Below are 15,285 nucleotides of genomic sequence, written 5' to 3' on the forward strand. Positions count from 1 at the left end.
GTATATTCAAATTAAGAGCTCTAGTTACACCTGGGCTAAATGAAACCCCAGCACTTAATTTTTAGAAACCTGGATCTCTGACCAGAGGAGAGAAATCCTTAATAAGAGGATGAAAGTAGTAAACGAATTTAGATTCTTTATCAAAGTAAAAGTGTTAATACAACAATGTAAAAGTACTCCAGCACAAGTCAAAGTGCTGCATTATTATGTAGGTATTATCGGTAAAAGCCAGAAAACTGGCGGCCGTAACTGATAAACTACAGTATATTATTTTATATTATATCATATATACAATCAGTATGCATGAGAAAATTTTGCATGAGAAAAGAAAATCACATTCCTTCACTGTGATGGTCTCTCAGACATGGAGTTCCTGGAGGTTCTCACTGAAGGTCTCAATCGGGTCCTCCTGGTGCGTGGAGGTGGACGTGAGGTCATCACCATCTACTCCTGAAGGGCTTTGAGCGGCCCCTGCGTGGACTCTGCCCTCTCCTCCTTCTCTATCGTTCCAGGAAAATCCTCCCACAGCCTCACCTCGCCTCACCATCTGCTCATCTAACCTTTCAGCACGAAGAATTACGCAACGGTCTCCTCTCTGTTCTGCACATGTTGGCTGATACCAGCAGACGTGTTTATGGTTAGTTCTGACAGTTTCTGCAGTAAGACAAAGGACTGAAAAAAAACCTGGAACAGGTTTTCAAACTTTTCTTTCCCTTTCCTGGTGTTAAATCAGCCTGCTGTCCTTTTCCTTCTGTTTTTGGTCATTTGTAAAAGATGAATGTTTTTTCTTTATCCATCCATCCATCCATTTTCTATACTGCCTATCCCTTTCGGGGTTGTGGGGGGGCTGGAGCCTATCCCAGCTGTCAACAGGCGAGAGGCGGGGTACACCCTGGCCCGTTCGCCAGTCGATCGCAGGGCTTTTTCTTTATCCTTTTTTCTTATTTTCTGTTATTTATTATTGATGTTATTTATGCATTTATTAATCTAATCATGTCTCTCTTTGTCCTGGTCCGTTTTTGGATGGTCAGAGGCACACAAGTAATAATATCAGATCACTGGAAATGATGTTACCTCATACTGGAAATGTCAATATTTACATACATTCCCCAAACAGACAAAGACCATTTGGAGGAAATAGATTTAAATAGTTTCCTTTGCACTCATATCAGTCTAACATTACACCATCTGTGAAAGAGCAGGGACAATATGTGTGATTTGCTGTTAATGCCCGGACCATGAGCATCATAAGAACAACAGTATCATCGCTGGCTTGACCTTGTTGTGGTTTATTTATTTATCAGTGTGCATCACCCTCTCATTGCAGAGAGCATGACAGAAATTAAAATCAAAAGGAAATGTTTTGATGCAGATTATCATGAGCCCAAACCTGATTGTTTGCCCTCTTTATCCCCACAGTTGGACAGGAATCATATAGATTGCATGAACTCAGTGACATGCCGCAGTGCAAAGCCTCTGAGCTCAGTTAAATACTGCACATTTGATATATTATCCCCAGTGTCCTGCACTTTTCCCACGGAGCCCAGACAACAGAACCTGCTACAGATGATGTGTGTTATCGGATCAGGATACAGTATGGAGTCAGTTCTTCACAATGTAAAACATAAAGGCGAGTTGTTTGCATAACTTCAACGTCAGACAGACAAAAATCTAAATAGAACATTTCAAGTGGGATTTAAATGTAAAATTTCAACAGATTTCAAATCAGGCATGTATACAAACTTTTATGAAACATAATAGTAAATAGTAAAGTGTTGAGGAGAAAGTTAATGAATGTAGGATTTTATTATTTTATTGAAAAATTATTACTTAGAATTTAATTTAATGTTTGGAAACAGACATCTTAAAATATCAGTATTGATCGATATCATAGATATATCATAAATTTTATCATGAAAAACCTATTTTTGATAGTGTAGTTCAGAGAAAGAGTAAACGTAATTTATATAGATAATTTGAAATATGAAAATGAACATGCGCATTCATGCACATGCTGTGCGCTGTTCTTCACACAGATCAGCTGACTCTGCCAACACGACCACGAAGAGAGTGGCCAGTGTACATTATCCAGGCCTGGAGAGGGCATAGTTTATGATATCATTATGATATCATAAGTGTTTAGTATTAATACTTTAGAATGGAAGTTTTTGTCCTAACGTGAAGGTAAACATTTTATTTCCCTCCTCCTCTTAGCTGTTTTTTTTTGCCATAAGTATTTTACTCAAGAAATTATGCATTCAAATTTCAATCATTAGAATTCAAGATCTTTTCCAGGAAATCGCAGGACTTGTAAATATCCTTTAGATTTATCGTATACATGTACTGTTTCAATGCTGTAGCATACAGAACCTCACCTCTTCATACACATACTGATATGTCTAGGTTTAGGTGTTTCCCTCATAACTCTGAAAGGTTTGGGTGCAGAACATTCATTTGATGAGAAGATGATGTGGTTCTACAGACCGATGTGTCCGTCACTGGTCTGCACAAGTTTAGACTCACAATTTTTAAACTCCCTAACCCAGTGTGTGTGTGTGTGTGTGTGTATGTGTGTGTGTGTGCGCGCGCACGCGTGCGTGCGTGTGTTGTGAGTATATGCCTGTATGCTGCGTTTGAGTGAGGACAGTGTAACTGAACAGCAAAGATGGAGTGGAGATGGGACACTTGTAAATAAATCTGTGATTTTAGGCGTAGAGATAACACGTGTAATGTGTGATCATACAGGTTTTATAAATATAAAATAGGCAGTTTGTCTTTTGAAATGCTAAACTTTGTTTTATGTTCTACCACGTCTCATGCAATTATGTACGAGTAATGGTTTAAAACCATTTTATATGTCGGCTCAAAACGCAATAAATTAGAATCGTTTTAATACAACTCTGGCAATGGAAGTGTTTGTGTCGTGTTTTTGTTACAGTGTCTGCTCTCATGTTAATTGCATCGGCTTTATGGTTTGTAATTTTGCAAATGCCAAACGTAAATCCTCCTCTTCCTCAGAATCACTGATCTCTGCAGTCATAAAGATACACAGACTGGTGGTACTTGGATTGAAATAGCATCTCACTAGACACAAATTAGTTTCTCCAATATAAGACTGCAAATGGTAGGGATGATGATGATGATAATACCTCAGATAGTTTTCCAGGTTTGGGCCAGTCAGTCTTAATCAGAAATGAGTCTTTGCAGGAGTTATTTTTAAAAATACGTTGCAAATATGTTCTGTTCCTTTTGTTTACCTTTCAGGTCCTGGATCCTCTCACCAAATGAGTTTTCACACTCACCCGCACATTCAGATGTCAGAGCAGGCTTTTGTTCTTGCTGAGTAGGAAAATACACAGTGTTACGTCGTTCCAGTTGCACTTGCCACAGCTTTAATTCCACTGCAAATGATTTCACGTTGGAAAACAGAAAGCTGAGAAGCTCAACCTCACGGAGGTGCTAGAGGGGAAGTCAGGGGATCACTAAAATCCATAATATAACATTAATCCCTATCTGGTAAAAAATGATCCTGGTGTCAGAAGAAACGCTACTGTGAATACACGTTTGTAAATTCATGCTGTAAATTGTTAGAGGATAACCACAAAATGGCCAAAGTCCACACAGCAGAGGTTCTCTGTGAGGTCAATGCTGCTTGCGGTTAGAGAGAGCAGACTTGGCCAATGTCTTTCGCCTCTCTTATCTACTCAGAGATAACGCAGGCTGCAAAAGAAAATACTGTCATTTGCTCTAAAGAGCTGTCAGGATGAAGTCACCATCGACCAGCCTTCGAGTGAGGTTACCGGTGTTTGTGTTCGTCACACAGGTGATAATTGTCGCCTTGTATGCTGTTTTTGTCACCTATGATGAGCATGCAGACTCCAGATTTCAGACCAACCAGACTAACCCCATGGACAACGCAGTGTACAGGGACTACCCTTTTTTCACCGACATACAGGTCATGATATTCCTCGGCTTTGGGTGCCTGCTGGCATTTTTTCGACTCTACGGCTTTGGGGGGATGGTTTTTAACTTCCTCACGGCTACTTTTGCTATCCAGTGGGCCATTTTGTTGCAAGGGTACTTCCATTTCAGCCATGACGGTAAGATCCACCTCGGAGTGATCAACCTCATAAATGCGGAGTTTGCCTGTGCTGTCGTGCTGATATCGTTCGGGGCAGTGCTGGGGAAGACGAGTCCGTTGCAGCTGCTCGTCATGGCTCTTCTGGAAGTGCCGGTGTTTGCAGTCACAGAGTGGGCCGTGCTCAAGTATCTGAAGATCAACGATGCAGGAGGCTCTATTCTCATTCATCTCTTTGCCTGTTACTTTGGCTTGGGGGTCACTTTTGTACTGTACAGGCCGAGCCTAAATGACGGCCATGCAAAGGAGAATACCAGCTACCAGTCTGACATCCTTGCAACAATGGGAACCTTGTTCCTCTGGGTGTTCTGGCCCTCGTTCAACTCAGCATTGACCCTGAAAGGAGATGACCAGCACAGAGCCATCCTCCACACCTTCATCGGCCTCAGTGCCTCCACGCTCACAGCCTTCGCTCTCTCTGCCATGCTGAACAAAAACGGTAAGCTCACCATGGCCGATGTTCAGAACGTGACCCTGGCTGGAGGAGTGACAGTCGGGGCATCTGTGGATATGATGATATCGCCTGCGGCTGCGTACGCTCTGGGTATGATGGGCTGCACTGCATGCATGCTGGGCTACAAGTACTTAAGCCCCTTCCTGGCACGGCGTTTCAGGATCCAGGATCAGTGTGGAATACATAACTTGCACGGCCTAACAGGACTTATATCCTGCGCTGCAGGGATATGTGCCATACTGATGGCTAAGGAGGAGGTTTATGGCCCCAGTATGTATGAGATCTTTACCCACAGAGCACCTGTGGAAGGAGACCCAAAGCTGCAGGAGCTCCAGATGCTGATCCCCGGTTTACAACCAGGGTTGGGGAGGACTGCCCAGGAACAGGCTCTCTTCCAGATCGCAGCTGTGTTCTCCACAATAGGAGTGTCCGCGCTGGGAGGCATTCTCACAGGCTTTGTCTTGAAGCTGCCGTACTTTGCATCACCATCCGATGATTTCTGTTTTGACGATGAGCTGTTTTTTGATGTTCCTCCGGACTACGATTCACCACTTAAACTCAATAACACAATTACAACAGAGGACTCTGCTGCCTGATATGTAGCAGACAAAGAAAATGTAAATAGGCCTATGACCATCAATTAAATGTTTATATCCATTACATTGTAAATAAGTTGAACTAGTGATCATAAGTAATAATGGAAAACAATGCAACTGTCCAACATTACCTACTACAACCAGTAATTGTGTTATTTATTGTCCTACAGGCAAACATAAAAGGAAATTGGGTGTTAGAGTTCTTATGGCCAGTTAGTCAGAAGATTGTGATGCGAAATAAACTCTTTTGACTTTTTTCCAGTAATAATATCAATAATTCAGGATGTGAAGAGGGAGAACAGTCAGCTAAAGCTTCAAAATGTCAACATGTAAATTTGATGATAACCTCTGAGATGCACCATCTTCTTTTCAAGGGGGTTAAGACACAAAAACATTAACAGACAAAAAATAATAATAATAATATGAAGAACAAGACAAATCTCTACTACATGAAACTAACAAGGATTAAAATTACTGAACAATTGCTAGACCAAATAGAATTATGTGAACGGTCCTGAGAAATAATATAATAAAAGATACAGTAAAGGGAAAACAACAAACAAAAGTAGTAACAAAATATATGGAAAATACAATCAAAAACAAGAGCAACAACACCTTGTAGATGAACTGAGAAGACTTGAAATCATGAAAAGAACAAAATAATGATATGTGTGTGTGTGTGTGTGTGTGTGTGTGTGTGTGTGTGTGTGTGTGTGTGCGTGCGTGCGTGCGTGCGTGCGTGTGTGTGGGCAAGTTAATCCAATCTAATGTCATTTAATGCTAAAAGCTTGCCTCACAGTTTCTTTAGAAAGTAATAAAAGAAATGATGTTGCGAATGTTTTGGTGAGAATGATGATCTAAACATAACTAAGCAGTTTTAAAGATGGAGTAAGTGCATTTAAAAGCAAGTTTCCTGGATTTCAGTTGCAAACAGTTGAAGTGTATCATACATGAAACGATGATGTGTAATATAAAGTTATTTAAAGTTTGGTTTCAGAGGTGTTCCGTTAAATAATGTTTGCATATTCTGTAACAGGAAATAAAAGATGGGATCCCATGGATGTCCATGTCCTGTAAAGGAACTTCTTCTTAGTGATCGCTAGATGGCGACACGGAGCGGTGAAACGAACAAGCCGCACTTCTCGCGTGGAAAAACGCAATGTTCAAACAGCTCCGAGTGTTTGATCCCTCAATGCTGTTTTTAAGGCGGAGAAAGGGTCGTGCCGCTTGACGAAGCCCTTTGTACAACATGCTTTCAGCAACTTAGTCAACGGACCTACAGAGGGCGGTAAAGTAAAAGATTAAATCTTGTATCGACCTTACATGTGCTCCGACGCTGTAACGTCCTGTCTACACCGGAAGTGGGCGTGTGTCGCGTTGTCTACATCAACATCTGCAGCTCGTAATAGTGGTCCTGTGCCTACGTTTTAGCAAATATTTGACCAGTTTCATGACATAACACACAGCGGGAAGACTGGCAGAGCTAGAAGAAATGAGGCTCTCCTCTACAGGAGTCTGACAAACATCGACAGGCATTTACGTTACGTTACTTTTTTCAAACTGGTCTATCAGTAAAATATTATATAACATACCTTCGTGAAAGAGCTATTTTATATACTCTATAATCAGCTTCCCGACAAATGAAAGGTTTAACTCCCGATTTAAAAGACCTCCAACTCCAACTTAATGTTTTCATTATGAATCCATTTGCTCATTTTTTATTTTTTTTTATCAGTGTATGTATTCTACATCATACGCATAATCAAGTAAAACTCAAAGCAACACGTTCAGATGCCTCGTTTTGTCCAACCAATCACCCGAACCTCCGAATTGTGCAGTCCACTGTATTTGCAGACAAGAAAAGCAGCAAATCTTCACATTTGAGAAAATGAAACCATGAAATGCGTCAACATTTTTTGCTTACTTAAATAATTAATGAGTTTTCAAAGTCAAAACAGTGGCTGATTACTTTTTTTGATGAGTGAGGGATGAACTAATAGATTGATTAATCGTTTGAGCTAAATTCTTATATTGTTTATTATTACAATGCATCATTTTTAAAAAGTTCCTCATATGTTTTATACTTATGTAGTAGCTACAGTTATCAAATATTTGTATAGCATGGACTTAAAAGCACAATATTGCCCTCTGAAATGTATCGGAGTAGAACTACAAAGTGGAAAAAAACTCAAGTACAGATACCTCAAATTAAGTACAATATTTGAGTAAACGTAATCAGTTATATCTCATTACTGATAGTTTTCCTATGGGTGTGAAGAGTTAGATAGGAAGACCTCAGTTCCAGGGTGAGAGCGGTGAAGTGCTAGTCATCTCCAGTAGGTGGCGGTAAGGCAACACGAAATGTTGCCGCTACCATGAAATATCAAAGCAGAGGAAGAAGACGAAGAAGAAGCAAGGCGAGCATTTTGATACCAGGCCACGACCTGCAGCGGATAGTTGCTAACATTCAAAAAAAAAAAAAAAAAAGGTTACATAACTTCGAAAATTGTGATTTCATCTTAGGATTGTGTGATCAACCGAGAGGGAGACGTCGAGGCGAGTCTCTTCAACAGCACATTTTCCGTGATATTTTGAGTTCGACGTCATTTCATCAATTTCAAAACGGTAACGTCGATGTTTGCTAATAAAAGCTAATGTTAGCTTGCTGCCGCGGAAACGCAGTTAGCTGGCCATATTGGTACGCCAACGTTACTGTTAAGTTGCCGCTTGTTTTTTTCAATGTAAACATAATGTGGGCTACTGTGTTCGAGTAGTGAGGTTTAAAATCGATACTTACGGCACACATTTACTTCTGTAATTGTTTCCATACTATCACTCAAGTCAAACACAACGCTGAATTAATAACTAATTGTCAAAGTAAGCTAACGTTGAAACGACTGAGACGAGGTGGCTAGTTAGCGTTAGCTTCGTGTTGACTGAAACGCGTGTTTGTCCTTTATGTTACGTCTAATATGCCGACCTTTGAGCTACATTGAATCTTTGATATTGAACTGGTTTCGACGGTATGATCATTTGTACCTAGCTTATCGCATTCAAGGTCAATATTGTGATATAACGTTAGAGGGATATACACAGGAAGTTACGGCAAAGTCCCAAACACATTTCGTTGCCATACAACTTGTTTTTACCAAATTTCAGTCCATCTTTCATCCACTCGATTTGCATACACTTAATTTATCTAAGCAGTCATTGTTTTTGTCTCTAACTTGTCAGAGTAACCACGCAAACGGAAAATCTGGTATCTCTTTATCAGGTTAACTACGTGAAAGCAGTTTCACACGTAGCTTAAATTTGTGTTGACGAAACGTTGTTTGGCCGCGTAAATCCTCGGTCTTCTGAAACTTTTACTTGGCTGCAGATACACGACTTAGACACAGTCGTGATTATTCACAGCAACAATATTTTTGTGAACTTGTGAAAGTAATTACTGTCGTCTCCTGTCCACAGACTCATCATGGCTGATGATTTTGACGTAGAGGCCATGCTGGAGGCCCCTTACAGAAAGGTGGGTTGCAGATTACAGAGATGAGGCCTGTTTCACTGTTATGATTTACTCTTGAGTCCTTTATATTTTTTGCTACTGTGACAGTTTACTTGAATGTTGTGTGGTGTGATTGAGTATTTAAAAAGCAATACAGAATTATAAATAAATCCACATCTATCTCTCTTTATAGACTTCCCTAATGATATCTCACCTCTACTCCCATGAATTCATCTTTGATTCCACTGTGAACTGTGAAAAAAAGGAAGGTAGTTATTGTGCATATACTGATGTACTGTGGTTCACCTTAGGACTAAAAGAGATTCAACCTAGAACATCCAATCCGTGTTCGGTTGCAACAAGGTGAATGCCAATGGTTATAAGGCCATCCTTACCTGTCCAGCAAAGGAGGCAGTATTCAGATTTACAATCTGCATGCCATCACTGCTTCTGATTGTGCAGTCCTATATAATCAGATTTGAACCTCTGCTACACTGGGGGGCTTTTCGAAAGGTGTATCACTCTGTCACCTTGAAGAAATTCCTCCACCAAACTGATCTCAAGTAAGACTCATCATGTATTAAATTATCTTAGAAAAGTGATTCCCAAAATTAACAACAGACACTGAATCATGTTTGTGTCAAGCTATAACTGTTCTAAATAAAGAAAAGTTGTAGTTTGACATCAGTATATTTGAAAATTTAGATACTGCATTTGTGGGGCTTCATCAGCAAACACATGAGCCATGTCATGATTATAAGGCAAAATACAGGTGAATAATTACTTGTGTAAATATGAATATTGCCTCTTTGCCTTAGTCAACTGTAATGTGAATCAGCATCTTGATTTTGCATGCAACACAATACCACAGATATTGAGCTATCAGTAGAATGACTGTAAAATAGATACGTCTATCATCATTGTATTTTACAGTGAGTTCTCAGTTGTTAATTCCTTAAACCAGAGGTTGGAAATATTACATATATACATATATATATTATGTAAAATACAGATAATGGAAGTGTAACACGTGGCTGAATTAATGGATTTATTTATTTATTTTAATTTATTCATTTATTTTCTTGGGCGTCAATATTACTAAGAAGTGTGAATCCCTGTTTGCTTCAGGGCAAGATGTGTGACAGAGGTGGCATCGAGCTCTTACAGTCCAAGAACGAAAATGGGTGAAGATCACTGGACTGACACCAACCACACAGGATCTCTTTTAGTGGTCGTGGGCCACGCGTGGTCACATGATTAGGCACAAATAGTGGCAGTGGCATTGGTACGACCTATTAGAAGGGGAATGGTGGAGATCATCTCACTACTGTCAAGGCTTCCTGAACTCAGCTAATTGTTGGACACTCTCCCTTAACTTTGCTTTGTTGCATTAAGTACTGAGCAGCCTTGTTTAAAAAAAAAAAAGAAAAAAAACAGGAGTGGGATGGGAAGCTATTGGGGTGGTGGAAGGACACTGTCCAGACATGACAGTAGGAAGTTTGAAGTATTATTATTAATTGAATATATTTTGCATTTTCTCTTGTCCCACCCCACCCCCTTTACCTTGACGACTTGAAATGTTTCATCTACGTCCTCATGATGTTCTTCTATCAACCTTGCTTAGGATGAGCTCAAGTCCTCTCATGCAAATGGCCATGACGACCAGAACAAGAAGTAAGTTTTGAATGCATGGTACATCAGCTTTAAGTCTCTGAACTACATCTGGTTATTCATTTAATTTAAGATGTGCTCACTTTGCACGGCAGTAACACTGTTATGACATGTATCAGGAAAAGGAGGAGCCGGAGCCGAAGCCCAGGCTCTAGGAAAAGAAGAAGCAAAAGCAGAGACAAAAAGAAGGGTAAGAAGAGGAGCAAGAGCCGAGAAAGAAAACGAAGCCGCAGCAGAGAGCGCCATCGCAGCGGCTCCCGGAGCAAGGAACGTTCTGGCCGATACAAAGCACGCAGGAGCCCCATGTATGTGACCTTTTCAGCCTTGATGACATACACTCAGTTGTCACTTTTATTAGGTGTCTTTACAAAGTTCACAGTGTTCATTTTCAGTAGCACTATCAGAAATGCGTGAATTCAACTAAATGGTTATTACTGGGGTCAAAGTCAAAGGGGATGTTGAACCATTTGAATGCCTTGCTCTCTCTCTCTCACACACACACACACACACACACACACACACACACACTTTTAAGGCTTTGTTTAACATTGAAAACGAAATTCTTCTCGTTTTAGCCGAAAACGTTCCAAAAGTCGGAGCCCCTTCAAAAAAGAAAAGAGTCCCATCAGGTGAGATAAATTTTTATATTAATACTTTTTAGGCCTGGTTTGTTATAGTTCACCCAAATCCAATGATTTTCTTCAAACTTTCATTATTATATTTTTTTCATCATAATGCAGAAATTTTATGAGGATGTTTTTGGGCTGCATTTCAAAAGCAGGGAAAATGTCTATGATTTCTTAGGGATGTTTATTTCACCCATTATTCATTAAATGGCTTGTTTTAATGTTTCTGGAGGCACTCTAACTTTATTTAACGGTGGGTGTTTTTGTTTTTTCAAGGCAACCAATTGACAATCTGACACCAGAGGAGAGGGATGCCCGCACTGTTTTCTGCATGCAGCTTGCCGCGAGAATCAGAGCTCGAGACCTGGAAGATTTCTTCTCAGCTGTTGGAAAAGTCAGTCAGGTTTCAAGTTATTGTCGGATATAATCCATTAAATCAGTTTATAGGAATGACTCTTAATTCATGTCCGTTTCTCTCTACAGGTGAGAGATGTGAGAATGATCTCGGACAGAAACTCCAGGAGATCAAAGGGCATTGCATACATCGAGTTTGTGGAGGCTTCTTCTGTACCACTGGCAATTGGATTGACTGGCCAGAGACTTTTGGGAGTTCCCATCATTGTCCAGGCTTCTCAGGTTATGGTAACTCCATCTAAATACATGCTGTAACTCAACTTCTATCTGATATGACTGAACACATTAATGGACAAACGCCACACACATCGAATAGTCTCATTATCAACACATGATGTGATGAAATGTTTGTAAACTTGCTAGAATAAATTATTCCAATTTTTATTTACTAAATGGACATAAATACATTAATGTCATTGCAGGCAGAGAAGAACAGAGCTGCAGCTGCTGCCAATAATCTACAGAAGGGTAGTTCAGGACCGATGAGGCTGTACGTGGGCTCACTGCACTTCAACATCACTGAAGAAATGCTTCGAGGGATCTTTGAGCCTTTTGGGAAGGTCAGGAAGAAGTTTCACAAATTAATCACTATTTTTTCCTTTTATTTTTTTGGTCAGTGCATTCATTACAGTTCTTTATTTTGGTGTGTTTGGTTTCCAAAGATCGAGGGTATCCAGCTCATGATGGACAGTGAGACCGGGCGATCCAAAGGATACGGCTTCATATCGGTAATTCATTAACATGGATTTCATTGTTAGTGCATTGAGTTTTTCACCTTGTTTGATGCTAATCTTGTTTGCTGTTTTGAAGTTTGCAGATGCTGAATGTGCAAAAAAGGCTCTGGAGCAACTGAATGGCTTCGAGCTGGCTGGACGTCCGATGAAGGTGGGGCATGTTACGGAGCGCTCGGACTCATCGACAGCCAGCTCGTTCCTGGACAATGACGAACTGGAGCGGACTGGCATCGACCTCGGCACCACAGGACGCTTACAGCTCATGGCTAGACTAGCAGAAGGTTTGTTAAAGCCTGCATCGTTTTTGTAACAATCCAAAAAAATAACACTTATAACTAAGTCCAAGAAATTTGAAAATGTTACCTTCTCACTATTTTTTGGCATTTCAAAGGCCAAATGATCAAGAAAATCAGTTTATGGATACATTTCGATCCGATGCCCAAACCAGATTTTTTCGGCATGAGAAACAAAACACAGCGTGTGAATGTTCATTTCCTGCTTTTCTCCACAGGAACTGGTCTGAAGATCCCTCCTGCCGCTCAGCAGGCCCTCCAGATGACCGGCTCCATCCCCTTCGGAAACATCGCCGCGCCAGCAGGTGACTCTCTTGGAGATAGAAAGCAACCTGTGTGCATTTAACATTTTTAGCACATTCAGTGACAGATTATTTTTTCTGTTTCAGCTGTTCCAACTCCAGCTCCAAGTCAAGCCCTGAATCTCCCATCACAGCCGCTGGCCACACACTGCCTTCAGCTGTCCAACCTCTTCAACCCACAAGCGTAAGGACCTTATCAAAGCAACACTGACATGTCCTACAGACATGCTGCTGTTTGAACTGCAGATTGTACTTCCACATTTTTGTATGCCCGCCTCAATGGACACAAAGTATATAAAAGTCAGATTGAGACAGAACAAACTGCCCCTCTGTTAGGTCTCAGATTAAATGGTCACATGATGCAATATTGATCAAACCTGAATCAAGATTCTGTTCCTGCTTTGCCTATTTCACGCCTCAAATGCTATGATAGGAATAGCATAGCCCCTTTTCTGTTTTCTGTGGTCATGTAGCACCAGTTCTAACAGTATGTGCCTCTCTGCTGCAAACAGACCAGTTTTAAGACCATATTTCCAGCTGTGAGATACCCCTTTAAGTCATTTTTAGACAGAAAGAGGACTGGATTTTGTCCCCACATGGTCTAGTTACAGTGACCTCACATATACAAGTGGGCAAGTCAGTACTTTGAAACAAAAATAAATAAATATGTGAATGTATTCTTTTAAATCGCATTTTTGCTTCAAGGATGCCAACAATCGAACAGGATTTTTAACATCACGGAACCTCTTTTTTTTTTTTTTTTTTTTTCCAGAGAAAACGATCCCAGCTGGGCCGTCGAGATCCAAGATGATGTTATTGAGGAGTGCAACAAACATGGAGGAATTGTTCACATTTATGTTGATAAGAACTCGGCTCAAGTAAGTTCACGTTGACAGATGCATTATAGTAGATTTCACTTCACTCCACAGACCTCAGTGTGGACATTTGGTAGAAAATAGTCTGAAAGGAGTATTTTGTCTGTTTCACAGGGTAATGTGTACGTGAAGTGTCCCTCAATACCAGCAGCGATGGCAACCGTGAATGCACTTCATGGACGCTGGTTTGCAGGTATGTAATGCCATTTTCTTTTCTTAATTCTTCAAACAGTAAATGCAGAGTGTGAAGGAAGTGTCCAGGTTTTAACTTTTCTTCTTTTCTTTGCAGGCAAAATGATAACAGCTGCCTACGTTCCTTTACCAACCTACCACAACCTTTTCCCCGATTCAGTAACGGCAAAGCAGCTTCTAATGCCGACACGTCGATAGTCTGAGACATGCTTATGAAAGTCAGTGTAAATACATTTGTTTGCATTCATCGAAATGTCGTTGAGACAGACACATTGAAATTAGTTGGCTGTGTGTAATAAAAGTTGCCTCAAGTTCATGTGTTTCACCATTGAAAATTAGAGTTTTCTTTTGAGTTGCTTTTCAGATTTTGTGGGTTTGTGTTGTAAACTACCACTGAGAAGTAATCTGCAGGTATCTATTGGTCCGTATGTTTTTAAATATTACTGTCTTATCTGCTTGTTTAAATCAACAGTTTTAGATTTAAAATAAATTGCAAAGAGTTACAGAAATGTGTTGAGTTAATGGGCCTTAAATGCCAAAAGTATATCAATGTCAACAATAATCCTTTGTAACTTTTTACAGCCATAATTTCATTTTTTGTATGAAGGCTCCCAATAAACTTTGGCAAATTTGACAATTCAATTTATGTTTTTGTCCCCTTTTTGGGAGTTTGTCACCCCAAATTTAAAAATGTCTGTGATTAAAGTCTTAATTACAGAATTAGACCTCATGTTTCTGTTGGTACTTTAATTTCTTGCACTTTTAAATTTAAGGCCAGATTTTGTGACACACACAAAAACCCACAAAGCCTATTAAATACACACGGTGTGTTCTCAGCTGCAGACAAACTGATCTAACACTTCACCCCACGTGGTCAGAAAGCAGCACCAACAGCTTTACTACTTGACTAACATTTGGTTTGTTGGAGTTATGTGGGCTCATCTCCTCACTGCCATGTTATCGATGGGTATTTCATTCACCACGGGGGCCAACGTGTCCTGTGATCGGATAAAACCTTTTCATAAACTGCACAAAGGAACCAAGACTGACGTGATGTCATTCAACAATTCTAGGCTGAAAATGTGGAACTTAGATGAAATGTCACGTGGTTCCTCTTACAAATAAACAGCTGAGTTCATAAGCCAGAAACAAAACCACACTCTTCCTCAATTGCTACTGCGGCATATTCTGGTCTGGTACAGCATGACCAGCCGCTGAGAGTGGCCAGTATTGGCTAATGCTTTTTTACTTTATATACTGCACTAAAACTGACATTATAGAGTAAGATAGCCTGCTTTTTGGTTCCTCTTGTGCTGGATGGTCACAGAAAAACAGAACAAAAGATCTCACCTCTGTGTTGCTTGCCGGGGTTTGTTTCAGAGAAGTGGACAATGAATGGTGACGAGACTGAGTTAACGTGAAGTAGACGTGCTGCTGCATTGACCCTTTGTGTTTTACAAATGATAAGAAGGGCTTAATGCACACAAT

At 40.2% G+C, this 15,285-nt stretch overlaps 3 protein-coding genes across 5 annotated transcripts in view; all 3 read left to right on the forward strand.

Annotated features, from left to right (window-relative positions):
- The window catches only part of slc12a5b (solute carrier family 12 member 5b), a 35,334-nt gene extending 32,435 nt beyond the window's left edge, over positions 1-2,899 (forward strand). For both annotated transcript variants that reach the window (XM_070968722.1, XM_070968723.1), the window contains exon 26: positions 363-2,899. In XM_070968722.1, the coding sequence (XP_070824823.1) occupies positions 363-454 (92 nt within the window). In that variant the 3' untranslated portion in view covers positions 455-2,899. The remainder of the gene's footprint in view (positions 1-362) is intronic.
- An 864-nt stretch (positions 2,900-3,763) lies between these two features.
- Positions 3,764-5,188, forward strand: rh50 (Rh50-like protein). The gene has a single exon (XM_070968923.1). The coding sequence runs from the start codon at positions 3,764-3,766 to the stop codon at positions 5,186-5,188; it is 1,425 nt and encodes a 474-aa protein (XP_070825024.1).
- A 2,385-nt stretch (positions 5,189-7,573) lies between these two features.
- Positions 7,574-14,439, forward strand: rbm39b (RNA binding motif protein 39b). Of its 2 annotated transcripts, none has more exons than XM_070967640.1 (15): positions 7,574-7,813; positions 8,657-8,714; positions 10,315-10,364; positions 10,481-10,666; positions 10,937-10,990; positions 11,264-11,381; positions 11,471-11,629; positions 11,824-11,961; positions 12,064-12,129; positions 12,212-12,416; positions 12,647-12,733; positions 12,818-12,914; positions 13,503-13,608; positions 13,720-13,798; positions 13,895-14,439. In XM_070967640.1, exons 2-15 carry the CDS (start codon positions 8,664-8,666, stop codon positions 13,993-13,995), a joined length of 1,497 nt encoding a protein of 498 aa, XP_070823741.1. In that variant the 5' UTR covers positions 7,574-7,813; positions 8,657-8,663; the 3' UTR covers positions 13,996-14,439. The 2 variants fall into 2 exon arrangements, with proteins under 2 accessions (XP_070823741.1, XP_070823742.1); XM_070967641.1 differs by having other exon boundaries at positions 11,471-11,623.
- Positions 14,440-15,285: the final 846 nt, after the last annotated feature.

The sequence above is a fragment of the Chaetodon trifascialis genome, chromosome 8 (assembly GCF_039877785.1).
Source record: "Chaetodon trifascialis isolate fChaTrf1 chromosome 8, fChaTrf1.hap1, whole genome shotgun sequence".
NCBI lineage: Eukaryota > Metazoa > Chordata > Actinopteri > Chaetodontiformes > Chaetodontidae > Chaetodon > Chaetodon trifascialis.